This window comes from Alligator mississippiensis, chromosome 1, assembly GCF_030867095.1.
Source record: "Alligator mississippiensis isolate rAllMis1 chromosome 1, rAllMis1, whole genome shotgun sequence".
NCBI classification, from domain to species: Eukaryota; Metazoa; Chordata; order Crocodylia; family Alligatoridae; genus Alligator; species Alligator mississippiensis.
In genome coordinates this window covers 127,904,657-127,921,494 of record NC_081824.1, presented here as the reverse complement: position 1 = coordinate 127,921,494, position 16,838 = coordinate 127,904,657, and the positions used below count along the sequence as shown (strand labels likewise).

At 41.7% G+C, this 16,838-nt stretch overlaps 1 protein-coding gene across 4 annotated transcripts in view; it reads right to left on the bottom strand.

The window, feature by feature from the left end:
* SASH1 (SAM and SH3 domain containing 1) overlaps positions 1–16,838 on the bottom strand; it is an 843,969-nt gene that overhangs the window by 194,932 nt on the left and 632,199 nt on the right. The window contains exon 1 of one of the 4 annotated variants that reach the window (XM_019488351.2): positions 11,034–11,192. The exons of the other annotated variants lie outside the window; for them this stretch is intronic. Within the exon in view, the coding sequence (XP_019343896.1) occupies positions 11,034–11,036 (3 nt within the window). The 5' untranslated portion in view covers positions 11,037–11,192. Of the gene's footprint in view, positions 1–11,033; positions 11,193–16,838 lie in introns of those variants that run through there. 4 annotated transcript variants of the gene reach the window in all.

Below are 16,838 nucleotides of genomic sequence, written 5' to 3'. Positions count from 1 at the left end.
TCAAAATTATCCCAACTAGAATGTGACTGGGAAGAGATAGCCATTAAAAGAAATTTACAAGAGACCAATGTACTGCATTTACCTTAAACAAAGATGACTTTGAATTTAAGATGATCTCCCAATAATTAGATCCTATACAAGAAATAATTATATATTTGCTAAAATTTTCCATGTATAGAATCTAATTATTGGAGGGTTGTCTTTAATTCATGTCTCCACCCCAAGGTTGCAGACAAGACAAGCAGAGGTAGGGGGCAGGCACGGGAGTTAAGTGGCCTGCCCCCTGCCTTATCCATTGCTTGCCCTACCCCAGTGCCCTCTCTGCCCTGGCATCTGCCTCCCTTGGCATGTGCCCCCCTCCCTCCTGCCCTCCCATGTCTGTACATCCTGTGTTTCCTGCACTCCCCCCACTTACCCCATGCCAACGGCTGATTCTATCCTCTCCGCTGTCAGCTCCAGCACTAGCCCCGTTCTAGCCTGGCGCATAGAGTACATGGTCACTTTGGACCTGGCCCCAGCCCAGCCACACGGGCTGTTGTGGTGGCAGCAGCTCTGGTCCTGGCTGTAGAGTTGGAGCTATGGCAGGCAGGGGTATGGGTGGGGCAGGGACAGGAGAGCAGCAGCTGCACCTCCAAACCCAGGTTGGGGCTGGAGTCAGAGCTGGAGCCACAGAGACCACCAACTCCCACTCCCCATGTCCTTGTATTAAAATCCTCATCTTGGATTACTCAACCCTCATCCTGGATTTGAGTAAATACATTAGCATGTTGAAACTCCTGAAAGCAATTTTTCCCTTGTCTTTCACCTAAGATACACATATATGCATATTTATTTATTGTTTATTTAGTTATGTGACTTGTATGTTCCTCTTCCCAGCAAATGTTTGAAACAGCTCACAGTAAATGAACAGAAAAGCTTGTGCAAGTGACTGCAAGTTTGCAAAGCTGATTGCCAGGTAATAAATAACCTCTGGGGTGTTTGCGAAGCATGAGTGGGTGTAAAAATCAAACCTCAAGAAGACACCTCAAGCTGGGAACCTCAAAATTGAGTCCCACAAATTCATTGCTTGGAAAATCTTAGATACGCTTACACAATATTTCATACATTCATTTATGTATGTATGCTTATACGCACATAGTGGTGCAGTTATGTAGTCAGTACTGTGTGAATACGTATGTGTATGCACATGTATAAACAAGCATGAATGCATAAAAGAATGCATGGAAGACAGGTGGCTAAGCAGTCCAAAAAACTATTAAAGTGGCACATTATGTTTTTGCATTACAAATTCATACAGGTTGCACAAGCCGCTTAACAAGCCATTGGTCTGGCTTCTGATCCAGCAGCAAACAAGTTAAAACCAGTACTGATGTGAAAAAGAAGCAATCCAAGATTCCATTGCCCACACTTTCCAGAGTAGGATGCATGGAGAGTGCTACGTTAAAGCTCTGTCCATTAGATGCAACATTGAAATGACATCCCATCTGCTCTGCAAATGTCAAAATGTTCATGGCACCTGTTCAGGGGGAAAAAAAGCATGAGTTTTGCCACAGGTTTGGATATTCCTATAAAACAAAGCACCACTTGTACTGTGCTTCCCACAGCAGAAACCCTTTGGAAAGTTTTGGAATATTTCTGCAGTGGTGTTTTGTGTCAGGGGGAAAAAATAGAAAACACTGAAATATTTTTCCACTGATCAGTGCCACATGAAAGGTCTGAGTCTACGCCATGAAAGCAAAAGCAAGCTTTGCCACTGTTTTCAAAAAGTTCAGGATTATGCCCCAAATAATTAACGTTTTAAAAAAATAATTCTGTTAAATGCAGATCTGCAAAGTGCTCTGAGGCTACCCAGTTAAACTCACTGAAGTCCCCATTCCTTTGCCTCATACTCTCAGGGGTGAACCTAGCTTCTAGATATAGTGGTAAATCTACCATTGGCTTCTGTACTGGACTAGAACCAAGGTTTAAAAAAAAAGAACAAGCAGATTTAGGAAGGCTCTATGATTTCCCGTCCAACCAGAATTCAGGTGAGGCCAGTATAATATATTAATTTCTCCCTATTTTGTTTACAAAAACAAGGATCCATGTAACAAGCTAAAGCCATGTTCCTAGAGCATACCCCATTTAGGCACACAGCCTCAGGACTGAAAAAGGCTACACTTTTATCTGACCGTAATATAATCAATCCCAATTAAATATGCAAAATTGTCAGGACTATAATACTTGCATCCCTGACACCAATTAGCTCTTCTCTGCTTCCAAGCTCCTAACAGTTTCAGAGCTATTCACTTAAACAGTTTATGCATTTAGCAGGCAAACAATAATTGCTATACAGTAATGGAAGCAATAGGCATAACATTGCGGCTGGCATTATGTTATGTAGTTAAGACTTGTCTGTTAAATAAATTTGCATTTATCTGGTATATGGATAAGTGAAATACACTTTACTATTTTGCTTGAGCTTTATTTAAAAGGTCATTTTCAGGAAACAGGTCTTATTTGTACAAAGAGAGGAAAGTAAAGGTGGGTCTGAATCTATTCTAAAACATATCCAACCCTTTTGAAATAAACATTAAAAATCTTTGTTCTTAAAATTGATCTGACTTCAAACCACTGTCCTATTACTGCTAATGATTACCTAGACACGTGCATAAAGGGAAGTTCTCTTTACCCTGCAACTTACTCCTCCAGCCTGACATTTCGCTAATGCCAACACTCCCAGATATAATCCTTTCAATTATACCAAGCAGTGATGTCACACACGAATGAAATTATATTGGTTCTTCAGAGATAAAAACTTTTTGAATAAAAAGAGTAGTTTTTACTTAAACAGGGTTCTGTTCTTGGATATCTAAAAATGATTTTGATGAAATGCAGGGAAAAAGTGTGTGGCGAACAACTGGTTGATGCTAACCTTTCTTTTCTAACAGAAGTTTGCCAAAGTATATCTTTTTCTAAATGGTGTTCCATTGTCTGAACATTTTTGTCATTATTGTTTGTATTACAGCAAACCAAAGTCAAGGTTTCATTTCCTAAGCTCAGCATGACAATGGAAGAGAAGAACTCTTACTCCAAAAAGACAAAAGACACAAAATTGGGAGAGGAAACAGATGCATAAGTGTGACGTGACTTACTCAAGGTTACACAGAAGTTCAGTGACAGAGCCAGAAGAGATTACAAATCTCCTGAGTTTGAGCCCAGTGCAGCATCCATCAGACCATGCTTGTTCTTTGATGCCTGAATTATGAAGCACCAATCCGTGCCATTTGTTATTTGCTTCAAGGTTCTAATGATCAAATATCTCTTATTTTCCCCTAAGAGATTCTAGTTTACAGCTTTGTTGAAAAAGTGACTTTTATCAAATTGCTCAGAATTAAAATAAACTTGTTTAAAACACTTCAGTAACAAGCAGAAAAATCATGCAGCTGTGAGCTGGCACCCGTTCTTGCAACTACAAGGGAAAAATTCTCTTCTCAGAGGCCAAACCATGTGATAAGATTGGAGTGTTTGCTGGAAAATGATACCTCAGTAATACAAAGCACAAGTGTGAAATGGAGAGTTTTACGGCATGTTTAACTGGAAAATTAGATACCTCAGAGGTTAAGTAAGGTCTCTCCTATAGAAAACTTCAAATATTAAAACAAACATACCTGTAATTCAATTAATGTAATCTTTCTTTTGGTGCTTTTTTAAGCAGTAAACACTGCAGCAGGCAATCTTCTTTAGAAAATTATTTGAATGTAATGTTGCATTAATAGTATTTCCCAAGGAAATCACCATCTGGCACAATTTTAAAAAAGTATGGCCCAGAATTCTCTTGCATCCATTGGGCAATAAATACATTTATCAGTATCATAGTGTAAGGCTCTTATTTCAATTCTTGCCTGATTCTACCCTAGTTTCTATTCTCTGTTAAGAACATTCAGCATGACTTACCTGTTCCTATCAAAATCAGTGGAGTATTCTCAAACACAGTGTACTCGCCCTCTCTTGACCTAATGAAATCTAAATTCCCAGACTCTACAAGTGAATCAGGTTGTGGTAACTTATTCGATTACTGAAGAAGCAAAAGATACTATGACATTATATATGGCTTGCCTATGCCATGACTGCAGAGATCTGGTTTTTCTTCCGTTGAAATCTTGACATTAATTTTAGTAGGACCAGGATCATATGAGCAGTACCTAACAACAGCGAGAATTATTTGTAATGCAATACTAATAGGAACTCACAGTGTTACTTTCACAAATGCATTGCAAAATTACATAGCCTGGTATGACCCAATGGTCAGTACACTGTGCTAAACAGAAGAGCAAAGTTTTAGAGTGATGGAGAGGTGCATGCTCCCCTAACTCTATGGAACTAGCCTAGAATCTAGGGCCTAGATCCTCAAAGATATTTAAGCCCCTAACATTCTTTGATGACATTATGGCTAGGGACACAAATTACACTTAACCCGGTGTAAGTGATCAGAAACTGGCTGAAATCTGTAACACAACAGAAGTTCAGTGCACATAAACCACTTTCAAAATGGCCAAAACTGGTTTAAGATAAACCTAATGGATGCAGTATCAGTAGAGACTTACCAAATTCATGGCAGGAGTGGGCTGTGTAGCACCTCCTTTAACCTTGCAGGTTCTCCTGTGCTCCTCTCCTCCATTGCTGATTGGCTGAGGGGCTCCAATGGCTTTGCTGCTTCCTGCTGACCAGCTGGGAGGCAAAAACAGCACCATATTTTAAATGATGGTTTTCGCCTCCCTGCTGATCAGGAGCAAGCAGCAGGGCCCCTCCATCAATCTGCAGGACAGGGGCCGCACAGGGGAACCTGAAAGATTAAAGGAGCTGCTATGCAGCCTACTTCCGCCGTGAATTTAGTAGGTCCCTAAGTATGAGACTTAACTGGTTTACATCAAATCAGTTTATTGAATTTCTGTCCCGGATCCCCTCCAGATTCATGTGAACTCACAGTCCCCCAGCATCCCATGATTCTTTGCACCTCCCCTGCAAACCACCCCTGCCCCCCTTCACAGGGTGGGTAGATGAGCCTTGTCCCAAGCTGTCTGCTCCAGCTGAGCATGGAGGCATGCTCTAGTGGCCCCTGGCTTCTGGTCTGGGCCACTGCAGGCATGTGGCTGCATTTCTGGAAACAAAGGTATGTCTGTTCACTTGTTTATCAGTTCATTCTATGCTAGACTAACCTGCAAAGATTGATTTGTTTTAGCCTTAGGTTTTTTGACTGTCTGTACTTAGCCTATGTGCCTAAATACCTCCAAGGATCTGAGTTTTGTCTTTTCAATGAAATGCAACCATCTACAAGGAAAGAGAAACCAGCAATAGAATGAGCAAAGAGGTTTCAGGACTACTCTTAGGGGGAAAAACGCTTTCTAGGAGCTCCTATACTCCATAGGTTTACATAGCCAGAATTTTCTTCAGACTGAGCAAAAATATTACATCTTAATTAAGCCTGATTTCCCTAATAACCTTTCCTTGCCCTCACTCTAAGTAACAATCTTGCAGGCTCTTCTTCACCCACTGCTTCACGGATACTTCTGAGGAAGTAGCACCATTCTTTAAATGACTCCATAACTCTAGTCAACCATTTGACAGACTCTTCTAACTTCTGAGACCCACCGAGCTAAAACTCTCAATTACCCTTGATTCTCATAACAAACTCAGCTCTTCTCATTCACGGGCCAAGTGCTGTGTCTTTGTGGCAGTGCCTACACACTTATGTGTTGTTACGTTTGATTTCTGACACCATTTGCTCACCAGTCACACTGGGATCTTTGACCCCTTAGTTGAGCTCCAGGTGGTTTGGTGATTACTATGTAACTGCTTCAGGATGTGAAAGGAGCAAAACCAGTGCTGGCTGCTACACTGTAAAAAAAAAAACCCCAATATAAACAGCCGCTTATGTTATTTTGCAGTACAGTGGGATTTAAACAAATTAACAAACAAACCAATCTCTAATACTTATTTTAGTCACATGGAATCAGCACGATTGGTTGCCAATGAAAGTGAACTTGTGAACTTCAAGGTGGGCTCTCATTTTTAAATATACAGCGTGTACCCAGAAACCAAATATCTGAGGCAGAAATTTATTTCTGGCCATCACAGATGAAAGAACTCTTTGGAATGGGCTGGGTGGTGCCAATTCCTTCTAGCACCTTGTGAAACACTACACCAGGTTCGCTTGCCAAAGTCACCAGAAAGATCTCTTTGTTGACACCTTGACACATGGCACTGTCGTCTGACTGCCTAGCCCTCAGCAATTTTTTTTCCTAAGCTGGTTAAAGGAAGAGAAAGGTCACAAAAATAACCACTTTGTACACACTGCTTCCCCCTGCCTATTAAAGGAAGAAAAGAAAAAACACAGCCCAGGATCTGACAAGGAAGTTCTGCTCCCCTCTTCACAAACAAAGAGAATCATGTATTTAGGCTGCTAAGGAAATCAAATGCCTACTGAAGACACCTGGCCCCAACTCAGCATGTTGCTGAGTGGGTACATTAGACACACTGGGCTAAATCCAAAGATATGCTTTGGCACCTGCCCCCTGGAGTAGAACCCAGAACTCAGAGATAGGCATCCAAGCCCTCTCTGCTTGGGCAAAAAAAAAAGTGTCTTGAAAGGCTAGCATGCAGGTTTTTTGGCTGAGAGGGAAGCCATCTACAGCAAGCCAGTCTATAGTGCTGGGCACCGGGGTACGTGTGAACACCCTACCCTCTCCAGAGCCCACATGCCTAACCACTGGCTACAAACAGACACCTCCATTCACTTGGAATTCACATCCCTGAAAACACCTCCAGCTGTTCTTTCAAAGAACTAGGCAGGGCTCCTTATTTGCTCTTCAAATGTGGCTTGAAGGGGGAGGTAGTAGTACAGCTGCTGCCCAGCATTTATCTAGTAGCTTGTGGGCACTGTTCTATGAAGACCTAGACTTTAGGCTGCCTTGAGCCTGAGGAAGTTCAAACCCACATCCTCCACTTTCTGAGACTGTTCCTTAACCACCTGACTAAGTTGGTTGGGACCCTCTCCCAACCAACTGAAGCTGTACCAATTTCTAGGAAGGTATGCAAGGTTGACTGCTCCAGAAAGAAAGTATATAAAAAGGTGCCTGGTTCTGTAGCCTAATGGCTAGGGCACTCATGTGAGAGGGAAGAAATCCTAGATTCTGATCCCTTCTCCTAGGATTCTCTCTGCTTTTTATCCAAAGCTTAAATAGTCCTGGAAGAAGGAATCAGAACTGTTACTCAACAAGTTCCTAGAGAAAAACATGAAAATGTGTGCCCTAAAAGCTCAAAAAAAGAAGGTAAAAATAAGAGCATTGGAGTCAGCTGCTCCTGAGCACAGCATCTGTGTGTGCACCTGAGACCACAGCAGTTTCAGCTAGGGCAGACCAGCCTTGAGCTGGCAGAGGGCTGGGGGGTCAGCCCCGGCCTCTGAGTGGAGGCATCAGATGGCAAAGGAGCTGGCTGGGACATCCTCTGCATTTTAGCACCCTCATGCCTCATGCCTCCCTGTCACCACCTACATATGCTTTTTCTGTGCATGTAATTACTCCACCATAGGATAGTACTATCTTTGACAGTACGATCTTACAGCAGAACTAGTTAATTTACTGTGCCCTAATAACAGTGCTTGTGTAGACAGTAACACTTTACTGCACAGCTAATTAGTCAACTCCGCAGTAAAGCACACATGTAGATTTACCCACTGGTATAATTAAATATATGAATACTAAAACTGAAGGCTGGGAATAAAGACTCCTTCAGCCCTTGTTTACATTTTATGAAGCAGCAAAATAGGCTACAAAGCCTGGTTTCTTTTTATCTTTATTGTTTTCCTTTAACATACGTGGTCTGGACTGAAGCACGGCCCTCATTTCATGCCCATGATAAGGAAGGGAAGCCTTCATGGACTGTGTACACAGTACCTTTCTGTCACATTAAAATCGAAGTGTAGAGCCACAGAAGGGTGTTTTCCTATTTTTTCCACATTTTATTTTCTCTATTTGAAAATTCTTCAACTACAGTGTCATAGGGCCATTTTTACCTCGATTAAAATTAAGAATTAAAGAAACAAATGCAAATTAACTGAGCACTGGACAGAGTCTGTGTAAACGTCCAGAGCAAGTACAAGGTGCGTGCCTGTTCCCTGCATTTTAATTACAGCCAACTTAATAAAAAAAAAAACATGGGACAGGTTTAACTTCTGAGTTATACTAACTGAAAACTGGAACAGAGCCACCACATCACAAAATACACCCAAGAGAGGGCTGGGATAGTGCTAAGCAGTCAGAACACCCACTCTGCCAGATGGACCAGAGATGGCTAGCACTGCCTCAAAGGTAGGTGGCACTGATTGGGGCCTAGCCAGGGTGATTTAACTCATTCCTTCAGAAGGTTTCATTGGCAGGACTCCTACAGAGCCTTGGCTGCAAACTAAAGCTGCTTTCATCCCAGTGGAGCTGCCAGCGTGGGAGGCAGCACAAACGCCTGCCCTTACTGAAGGTAGAGTTCTTCAGAGGCCTTGTGACTCTCACTGGTGCAGTACAAGATACAAGTACGCAATCTCTCAGTCAGCCAGAGCAAACCGAGCCACACATCTATTTACAAAATGGCCCAGAAGCATGCAACTAAAATGCAGGACTCAGTGGTGGCCAAACTTGGTAAACCAGTGGATCATGGTGAACCCTCAATCTCTCTTACAGATAATCAGCAGGTATCCTGGTTTTCTCTGATTTAAAAAAATCCCAATTTTCTGTTTAAAAAAGTAACTCCAAATCCACATTTTTCCATGATTTAAACGAAACACCCATTCGCGACGAGTAGGGGGTGCATGCAGGTGCATGTGCACCCCCTGAGACTGGTGGTGCCTCCCCTGACATTGGCTTCTGCTGCCAGTGGCGCCTATGGTGGTCGCCACTTGCCACCCCCCACTAGCCGCCGACACTGCTGGTGGTGTCTGCAAGTGGTCTCCGATCGCCGGGTGGCACTCACCCCACCCCCCTGGCTGCTGACACTGCCGCAGCTGCCTGTAGGAGCTCCCCACTTGGCCTGGCCCTGCTGCCAATACTGCTATGGAAACATCACTAATATATAGATCTATATACAGTGGTGCTTCATTTTAATCATGGAAAAATGTGGATTTAGGGTTACTTTTTTTTAACCAAAAACTTGGAAGTTTTTTAAATCAGAGAAAACCAGGATCCCTGATAATCAGGCATCTTTATCAGCTGACTTAACTGAAGGGAGAGGCCCAGTGAGATCCCCTGGCTATGCAGACCACCAGAGCTTGATGGACCAAAGCTTGGGAACTACTATCATTATGGATCAGTACATCTGAAAAGTTTTTGAAAGTGTTTTTTGATTTTTACTCTTTGTGCAGCTTTTTTTTTTTGCATTATTCATCACTCAATTGCTAATGATAAAACAGGCCAATCTCTTTTTTAATTTATTGCACTTCAAAATTCCCAAGTATTAGCACAAGGCTACGACATGTGGGATGTAGAGCATCTCAACCAATGGAGGCCTGTTTATTTGCCCAGAACAACTGCCTCTACTGGAATTTTTAAACAAGCCTAGTAAAAACAGTCCTGTAATGTTGACTACTTAAACTTTAAACTTAATGCTACAAAACCGGAACTCAAGAGCAAATCTGGCCCCTTGGTATTCTTCTAACACTGCCCCTGGTTTACCAACAGTACTTAACCAAGTAGGTTGTGTGCCAAAGTGATAACTTTCAGGCAGTGATGGAGACAGAAAATTTAATGACAGTAACCTAAAGTAAACACCAATGAAGAAAAAGGTCTGGGTCCAATCTACAAGCCTGATTTTAAATGTTATAAATGTTTTTTACACACACACACACACACACACACACACACACACACATATCTATCGATTGATCGATCGATAGATAGATATATCGGTATGTATGGGATGGGATGTATGCAGAAGGTTGGATACATTGGGATGTAGGAATAACACTTTCTGTTTGACACCTAACTTTATGCCCAGGGAGTAAGGAGGGATCATTCTGCCTCATTATGCTCTGGGTTTTTAAAGCTCAGCATGGTACTAACATCCATGCATCACTGGGAATGGGCCTTGTATGCCCTGAGCACTTTTTCTCACATCTCGACTGAATTCTCTTAGCTGAATTAGCATCATCCATTTGGCAGACAAAAGGCTCAAAGAGATCCTCTGATTCAAAGGCTTTATATTATAACAGAAAGTCAACACACTTGAGGTTTCATTTCTTGTGCCATCCCTACCAAGTACTAATATCTTAAATCATGGCACTGACCCTTCCTGAGTTTATTTCTTCTGCTGCAGAGACTCTGAAAAAACAAAAACCTTAGAAATTAAATCTAGTCTAACTATACATGGGACAATATCCCACTGCTTATGCAGTTGCCTAAAAAATACAGTACAAGATAGGCAGGTAAACAGGACTGGAAAGTTGTAGCAAGCCAAGAACACTGTGAACTTAGAGGGATGCCCCTAACAGTATTTAAAGAAAAGTTGAAAAACAAAATCAACTACCCTTTCCCAACATCCTGCTTTTCCAGCTTTTTTCTTGTTTGTTTTTGGCTTAACACAAGTCATCATTATATTTATAAAAACTATTATTTTTCCGCCAAAAGAAAGTTATTTAAAATATTATTTTTCCCCAAAAAGGAAGTTATTTAGAACAACATAACCCGACATTCAAATCTTACCTATAATGATGTCCTATTTTTTTTAATTCTCTCATTTCCCAATGGAACAAAAAAAAGAGAGAGTAATGCGTAGCAAATTATCTGCAAACATTTTTACTAGGAATTACATCTTACAAGTTTCAAGTTCAGAAATTGCCATTTAAAACCAAGATTTGTTTTCGCTCAATGTGCTAAACAAATACCTATTACCTTCAGCTGTAATTAACCCCACGGACCTTCATGCAATGCATCAGTGCGACCCAAATTTAGTTACTTTCATGTTGTGAACAATAGGAAAAATAAGAGGATGGAGTGGTCTTTACGACTTACCATATGGCAGCGATGCAAGAGCAACTTTCTCAAGTGAGGACTCAAGTTAGTTAGTTACTCTATTCTCCAAATCATCTGTGCCACTGCATCAGCTTCAGGGATCAGTGGTACTTTGTGGGGAAAAAAATCACGGTCTCACCCCTGCTAAAGCGAGTCAGCTAGTTAAATGCAGTCCCACTCCTGAAAGAGAGGCTGTGCATCCTAAAAATGCCATTTAGTCTCCTAATATAAAAAGGCCTGTAAAGGAATATAAAAAACTATTCAGAATCCTTGCTGGCCGTCCCAGCGTGAACTTTAAACAAAGGAAGAGGCTCCCAGCAGCAGTTGCCCAGCTTCTGGTCTTCCTTTCACAAACACATTTTTCCCTTTATGTTAGACATGTGTCATTTCCACTGCAGCTTACTAACTACCAAATTAACACTCAGCGCCAAAACGCCTCACACTGAATGGCAGTACCCACAATGCAATGGTCAACTGACTTCCTACCACACTGCCCATCCCCCTGCCCCAATCATGCTACTACCCACCTCACAATAAAATCTCACAGTTTGAAGGCCTGGCCCAGTCCACTCCCCTTAGCAGCCTTCTTCCAGCTTCCTCAAACCTACTCCACACACAGCTGATTAGGAGCAGCGCTGATAAGCAAAACTTTACAGCTAACTTGCTACATCCTTTGAAAGTCTTATCTAAAGCCTGCTCCTGGGCAAACTTTGTGACTTTACAGACGTGAACACTCCCACTGAATTTGTATGGATAAAATTGTGTGTGCGTGCTGTTTGCAGAATCAAAGCCTACAAGAGATTTTAACAATTCCAGAAATTCCTACAAATCTTAGTTTCTTAATAATCCTTTTCAATTATTTTGCTTTGCCAGAGGAATAACTAATTAAAAAAAACCTTCTATCAAAGGCTCTTTTTTTGCTGGCTAAGCTATATCACTTCCCTTTGATTGACGCAAGCATAGCTGCCTCAACATCTGGAGTTCTGTCATTATAGCTAAGTACTTTTACAACCTGAATTTCATCTCCGCCACACCCTTCAGGCCTTCATACTGTCAAGGACGCATGTGTAATAAAACTATACAGCTCCAATAGGGCCCAAGCCTAGAGGGTCAAAAAGCAGGCATGAAAATACAGGACATAAATTCCTGGTCCAGAAGATGCAGGACAGAGAAAACCACAGGGAAGTATACCCAAGGCAGTAGCTATGAGGAAAGGACAGGAGATGGTGAAGAAATGGGGGAGATTGGAGCTCAGAGGTAACGGGGAATAGCAACTGTCAGGCAATGCATATGAAGAAAACAAGAAAATGCACAATTGCCAACTCTCCTAATTTTATTATGAGTCTCATATCACTTGGTATTTTTCTTAAAGCCCCAGCTCCTGGAGCCATGGTATTATATGAAGATAGTTTTTATTATCGAGGTCTGAGAAAAAAGCTTGAACATGTGACCCCTCAAGGCTCAAAACCAGGAAAGTAAGTTAAAAGAATCAATGCTTTGATCACCAGAGAGGTTGACTCACCATTTTTTAAGATATAGGTTTGCTCATGATGGGAACAAACCCCAGTAGCAGTGAAATGGGCGTAAGTAAAGGGCCTTCACACATACTTAATGTATGGATTTTATATACACTGAGTTTTCAATCTGAAAAAGCATATAGCAGAATACCAAAATAATTAAATATATAATGTCTGAGTTACCATGCATGTGTGTGTGTGTGAGAAGTTTTTGAATTTTCAAGTTGACAATACTGATTTTCTGGTTAAAAAACAAAACAATAACAACCTCCCCCCAAACCTTACAACCTCTGTTAAACAGCTGCATTACCGAAAGGCTCAGGGTCAATAGTTGAACATTTTGAATGGAATTAGCACACACAGAGAAACGTTTTAGACTGTACCAGTGAAAATTGGTTTTGGTTCCACCACCCTACGACCCTTTGAAAATCTCATGCTGCATATGCACAGTATGTTTTCCATGGATTTGTTTTCACTCAGCTGTGAAGGGCACAGCTAAAGAAGACCTCATTGCACATGCTCTCTTCGCTGTGCACTGACTAGTGTAGGGCAGACAGGAAGGGTCAGGGGAGGAAGTTCTGCCACGGTAGCACAGAGCAGGGATCCTGTCCTTCAAGCACCATGAAGAACTTCTAAAACCCATTAGAAATCAGTTCTTCCACCATGCAGTTCTCAAGGGAAGCATCTGCTTCATTCACTTCTTGCATTTTATCGTTGCAGCAGTTATAGTGAATAGCACAATGGCACAGTAAGCCCTGACTTGGGTTACCATATCTAGGTTCTTTCACACCTCTAGCTTCACCCTCCCACACACCAATCAATGCCACATCAAACATGTATCTGGGTGTCTCTTTTCCTCCAGCTGCCATTAACCTGTGGTTTGATCCATCAGTGACTGCAGAGAGGTGATTAGCCATGTTAGTGTGAAGTCAGGCAGAAGGCAGGGCAAGGAGGTATCTTAGAGACTAACTGGTTCAGAGAGACTAACTCAGAGCCAATTAATCTATGAGAGTACTACATACATATATGTTTGCGGGACCCAATCTATGATTACACAGCTTGCTTTGAGCTGTGTGATCATAGACCTGGTTGCACTGGTGCAGATGTTTGCCAGCACTGGAAGACATGCCAGGAACCCAAGTAAGTTGAGATGGGGCAAGAGGCAGGTGGGATGGGAGGAGGGCTGGCAGGCATGAGGGGGAGGGTGGTTAGCTAGTTGGGGGTGGGGAGCTGGTGGTATTTGGGAGAGGCTTATCCGTCTAGGGCTAAAAGTAGTTTGGTGGGGGTGGGGTAGGAAAAGTGCAACCCTGAGGCTTGGGCAACCAGCTCTGAACATATACAGACTGCACACTTCCCCTGAACCTCCTCATTTGAGCTACATTAGATTGGGCCACCATTTTTCCCACAATCTAACTTCCCAGAATGTCTGTACAGACTGGCACTCAGATTGACCTAATCAAAGTTAGGTCGATCTAAGTTTAATGTCTGTACATACTTTAAGGTGCCACCCTCCCCTGCCATCTACCTAACAACCACAGAGGTGATTGAAGCCCTGGCTGTGCTAAACACTAAAGAGATGGCAAAGCAACCATTTGGCATCCATCTCCCTCCTTTCATTTTCCCCCAGTCAGTGAGACTCTGTCCACTGCAGCTTGGAGCATTCCTCAAAAATTTTAAGTGATCAGATATGTTGATCAAAAGTTATCACATTGTAGACTGGCAGTAAAGTCTTATAAGCATGCCCAATTAAAAGTTTGTGACTCTATGACACTTGCATATCCCCACCCTTCCACCCCCAAAAAACACACTCAAATGCAATGACAACTCAGAATTTGGATGACAGTCCAATAAATTCTGTCTGCAATAGAAAGTCAAATAAAATATGAAAAATGTAGTTGTTAAATATTTATTTTGCGGATAAGATTCCTTTTTCAGAGGTGGGCTGGGCTGGGGTTTTTTATTTGAATAATAATGCAGTATATTCTAGGGACAATGGATTCATTGCTTGCCCATTGTTCTGATGTCCCAGTTTAGATGAAGCAAACCCAATGGGGTCATGAGGATTTCCAACAAACTGTATAATTATCTCTAGCATCCTAGCTACTAACATTACCATCACAAACATTTGTGCTCCTGTTGCAAGAATTCTCTTCAGAACGGTCTAAACTCACTCAGTCAAGCAGTTGATATGGTTACAGGACTGAAAGCATGTGTACTACCTCAGTGCAGGAGATTTATGCATGCCTGCATGTATAGCACTGCAATGTTATAATGCAGTAAGACTGTCTCTACATCATGTCCAGCTGCTGCTGGAATTAGTAGAGAAAGGCCATTTCCCAGAACTCAGTGCAACTTCTTACACTACAGTGTCCACTTGTCCAACCAGAGTGGGTTAATAAGCAACAGAACACATCTCCCAACCAGCAATGGTAAAACAAAAGCAAAAGGGCTATTATCCCGTAGATAATAAACTACTATTTTCATCTTCAACCTGTCATACTGGGAGAGAACAATTAGAAAAACAACCACATGGAAGTTTTGGTGTATGCAGTGAAAATATTGTGTGAGTTCTTCCTGTGGGGTGGACAGCAACAAGTCTCTAATACTATTCCTTGCAGAATGGCTTTTAGTTTAAATAATAGATACAGGTGATACATATAGAACAGTGGTTTTCAACCTTTATTCATTTGCAGACCCCTACAAAATTCTGCATGGAGGCGTAGACACTGTTGAATGGTAAGTGTGTGTATTCACATATTTTTGATTGATCATAGTCAACTTTTGTGGGCCTCTTAGACACAGCCTGCAGACCCCCCAGGGGGCTGCAGACCACAGGTTGAAAACCACTGTTATAGAGGAAAGTGTGTACGTTCACGGGCACATGCATCGGCACATATAAATATTAATCTGTATCTTGATTCAGGCCACATTATCAGGAATGAAGAAAAATTCTATTGTCTGTCAGTCTGGGATAATCACAAACCCAGTCTGGACTCTCGGTTGTACTTCTGCCCTGCACCTAAATTGACCTGCCTTGCATAGACCTAGGTGAATTGACTGTACAAGCCTGTCATACTTAAGGGTCAAACAATGCTAAAAATCCAACTGAGTTAAATGACCTGGTTACAAAATGGTTCCAATTTGCAGTGCAAACAGGGCCTTAATAGTATTCCATAAGCAAGTGAAAGCCCCAGGCTGTGTAATTTGTATTATCCCTTGTTCTGCTTTCTGTTTCTTTTTAAATAAGGAACAATGGTAAGAGCTAGAACTCAAAATCCAAGTCATGCTGTCAGGAAGAACAATGGATCTATTCTATACAAAAATGCCTTTATTGTTGATTTGTTTACTTCAGTTGTTTCATAGCCATGCTGGTGTCAGAGCTCTGGAAACAAAGCAGTAACTCTGAGTGTGCTCCTGGGTGCTGTCCATTCACTGGCTTCTTTTTTCTGCGCTGCTTATACTTCGGTAATGTTGAAACACCTACATAGGGGACCAATGCTAAAGACAATGTCTGGGAGAAAAATCAGGGACATCCAGCATTCACAATAAGTCCACTCTTTCTACGAAGGTCAAGTTTCCCTTTGTTACATAGGGACTTATGGGCAAAATGCTCATTAAGCAATGCTTTAATGGGAATCAGGCATGTACAGTATGACTTTGTTCATCAACGAGGGCATAAACTTCTCAATGTTTCACCACAGGGTAGCTCCAAAGGACTGTGCTCCATCTCATGTCATTGGCTCAGACAAATACTTAAATTCCAAAGCCTGGCCCATTGTTTTCACACCTCCAGGAGACCAATGGCTAACAGCATGTTTTCAATAGTCCCAAATAAAACAAATTACCCAACCAAAAATATTTTGTATTTTTATTGCTATAGCACCCATGAGCTGCTACAAACCTATTAAGTACAAGCGGAGATAGAGTCCCTACCCCACAGAAAGCACAGACAGAATGAAAGAAAAATGCAAATAAAAGAGAGGCAGACTATGCAGGGTAGTGTGGGCACAAACATTAATAACTGTACATTTGTTTTTTGTGGATCCCCTTTCCTTGCAAAAAGTATTTTACATGCCAGAGATAGCAAAATAAACCCCATGGATGTTTTCCAGGCAGAGATTTCCAAATTAATGTTTTGGTGCGTGCTAGACAGTCAAGTCCCAGCTAGCTCTTAAAATCCACAATGGAGAAAGCAGATTTCAAACTGCTCTCTGGAATAACTTAATCGTGCTAGGTTATTTTGATGGATTATACTTTACCAAGACTCATTATAATAATTAGAAATCTG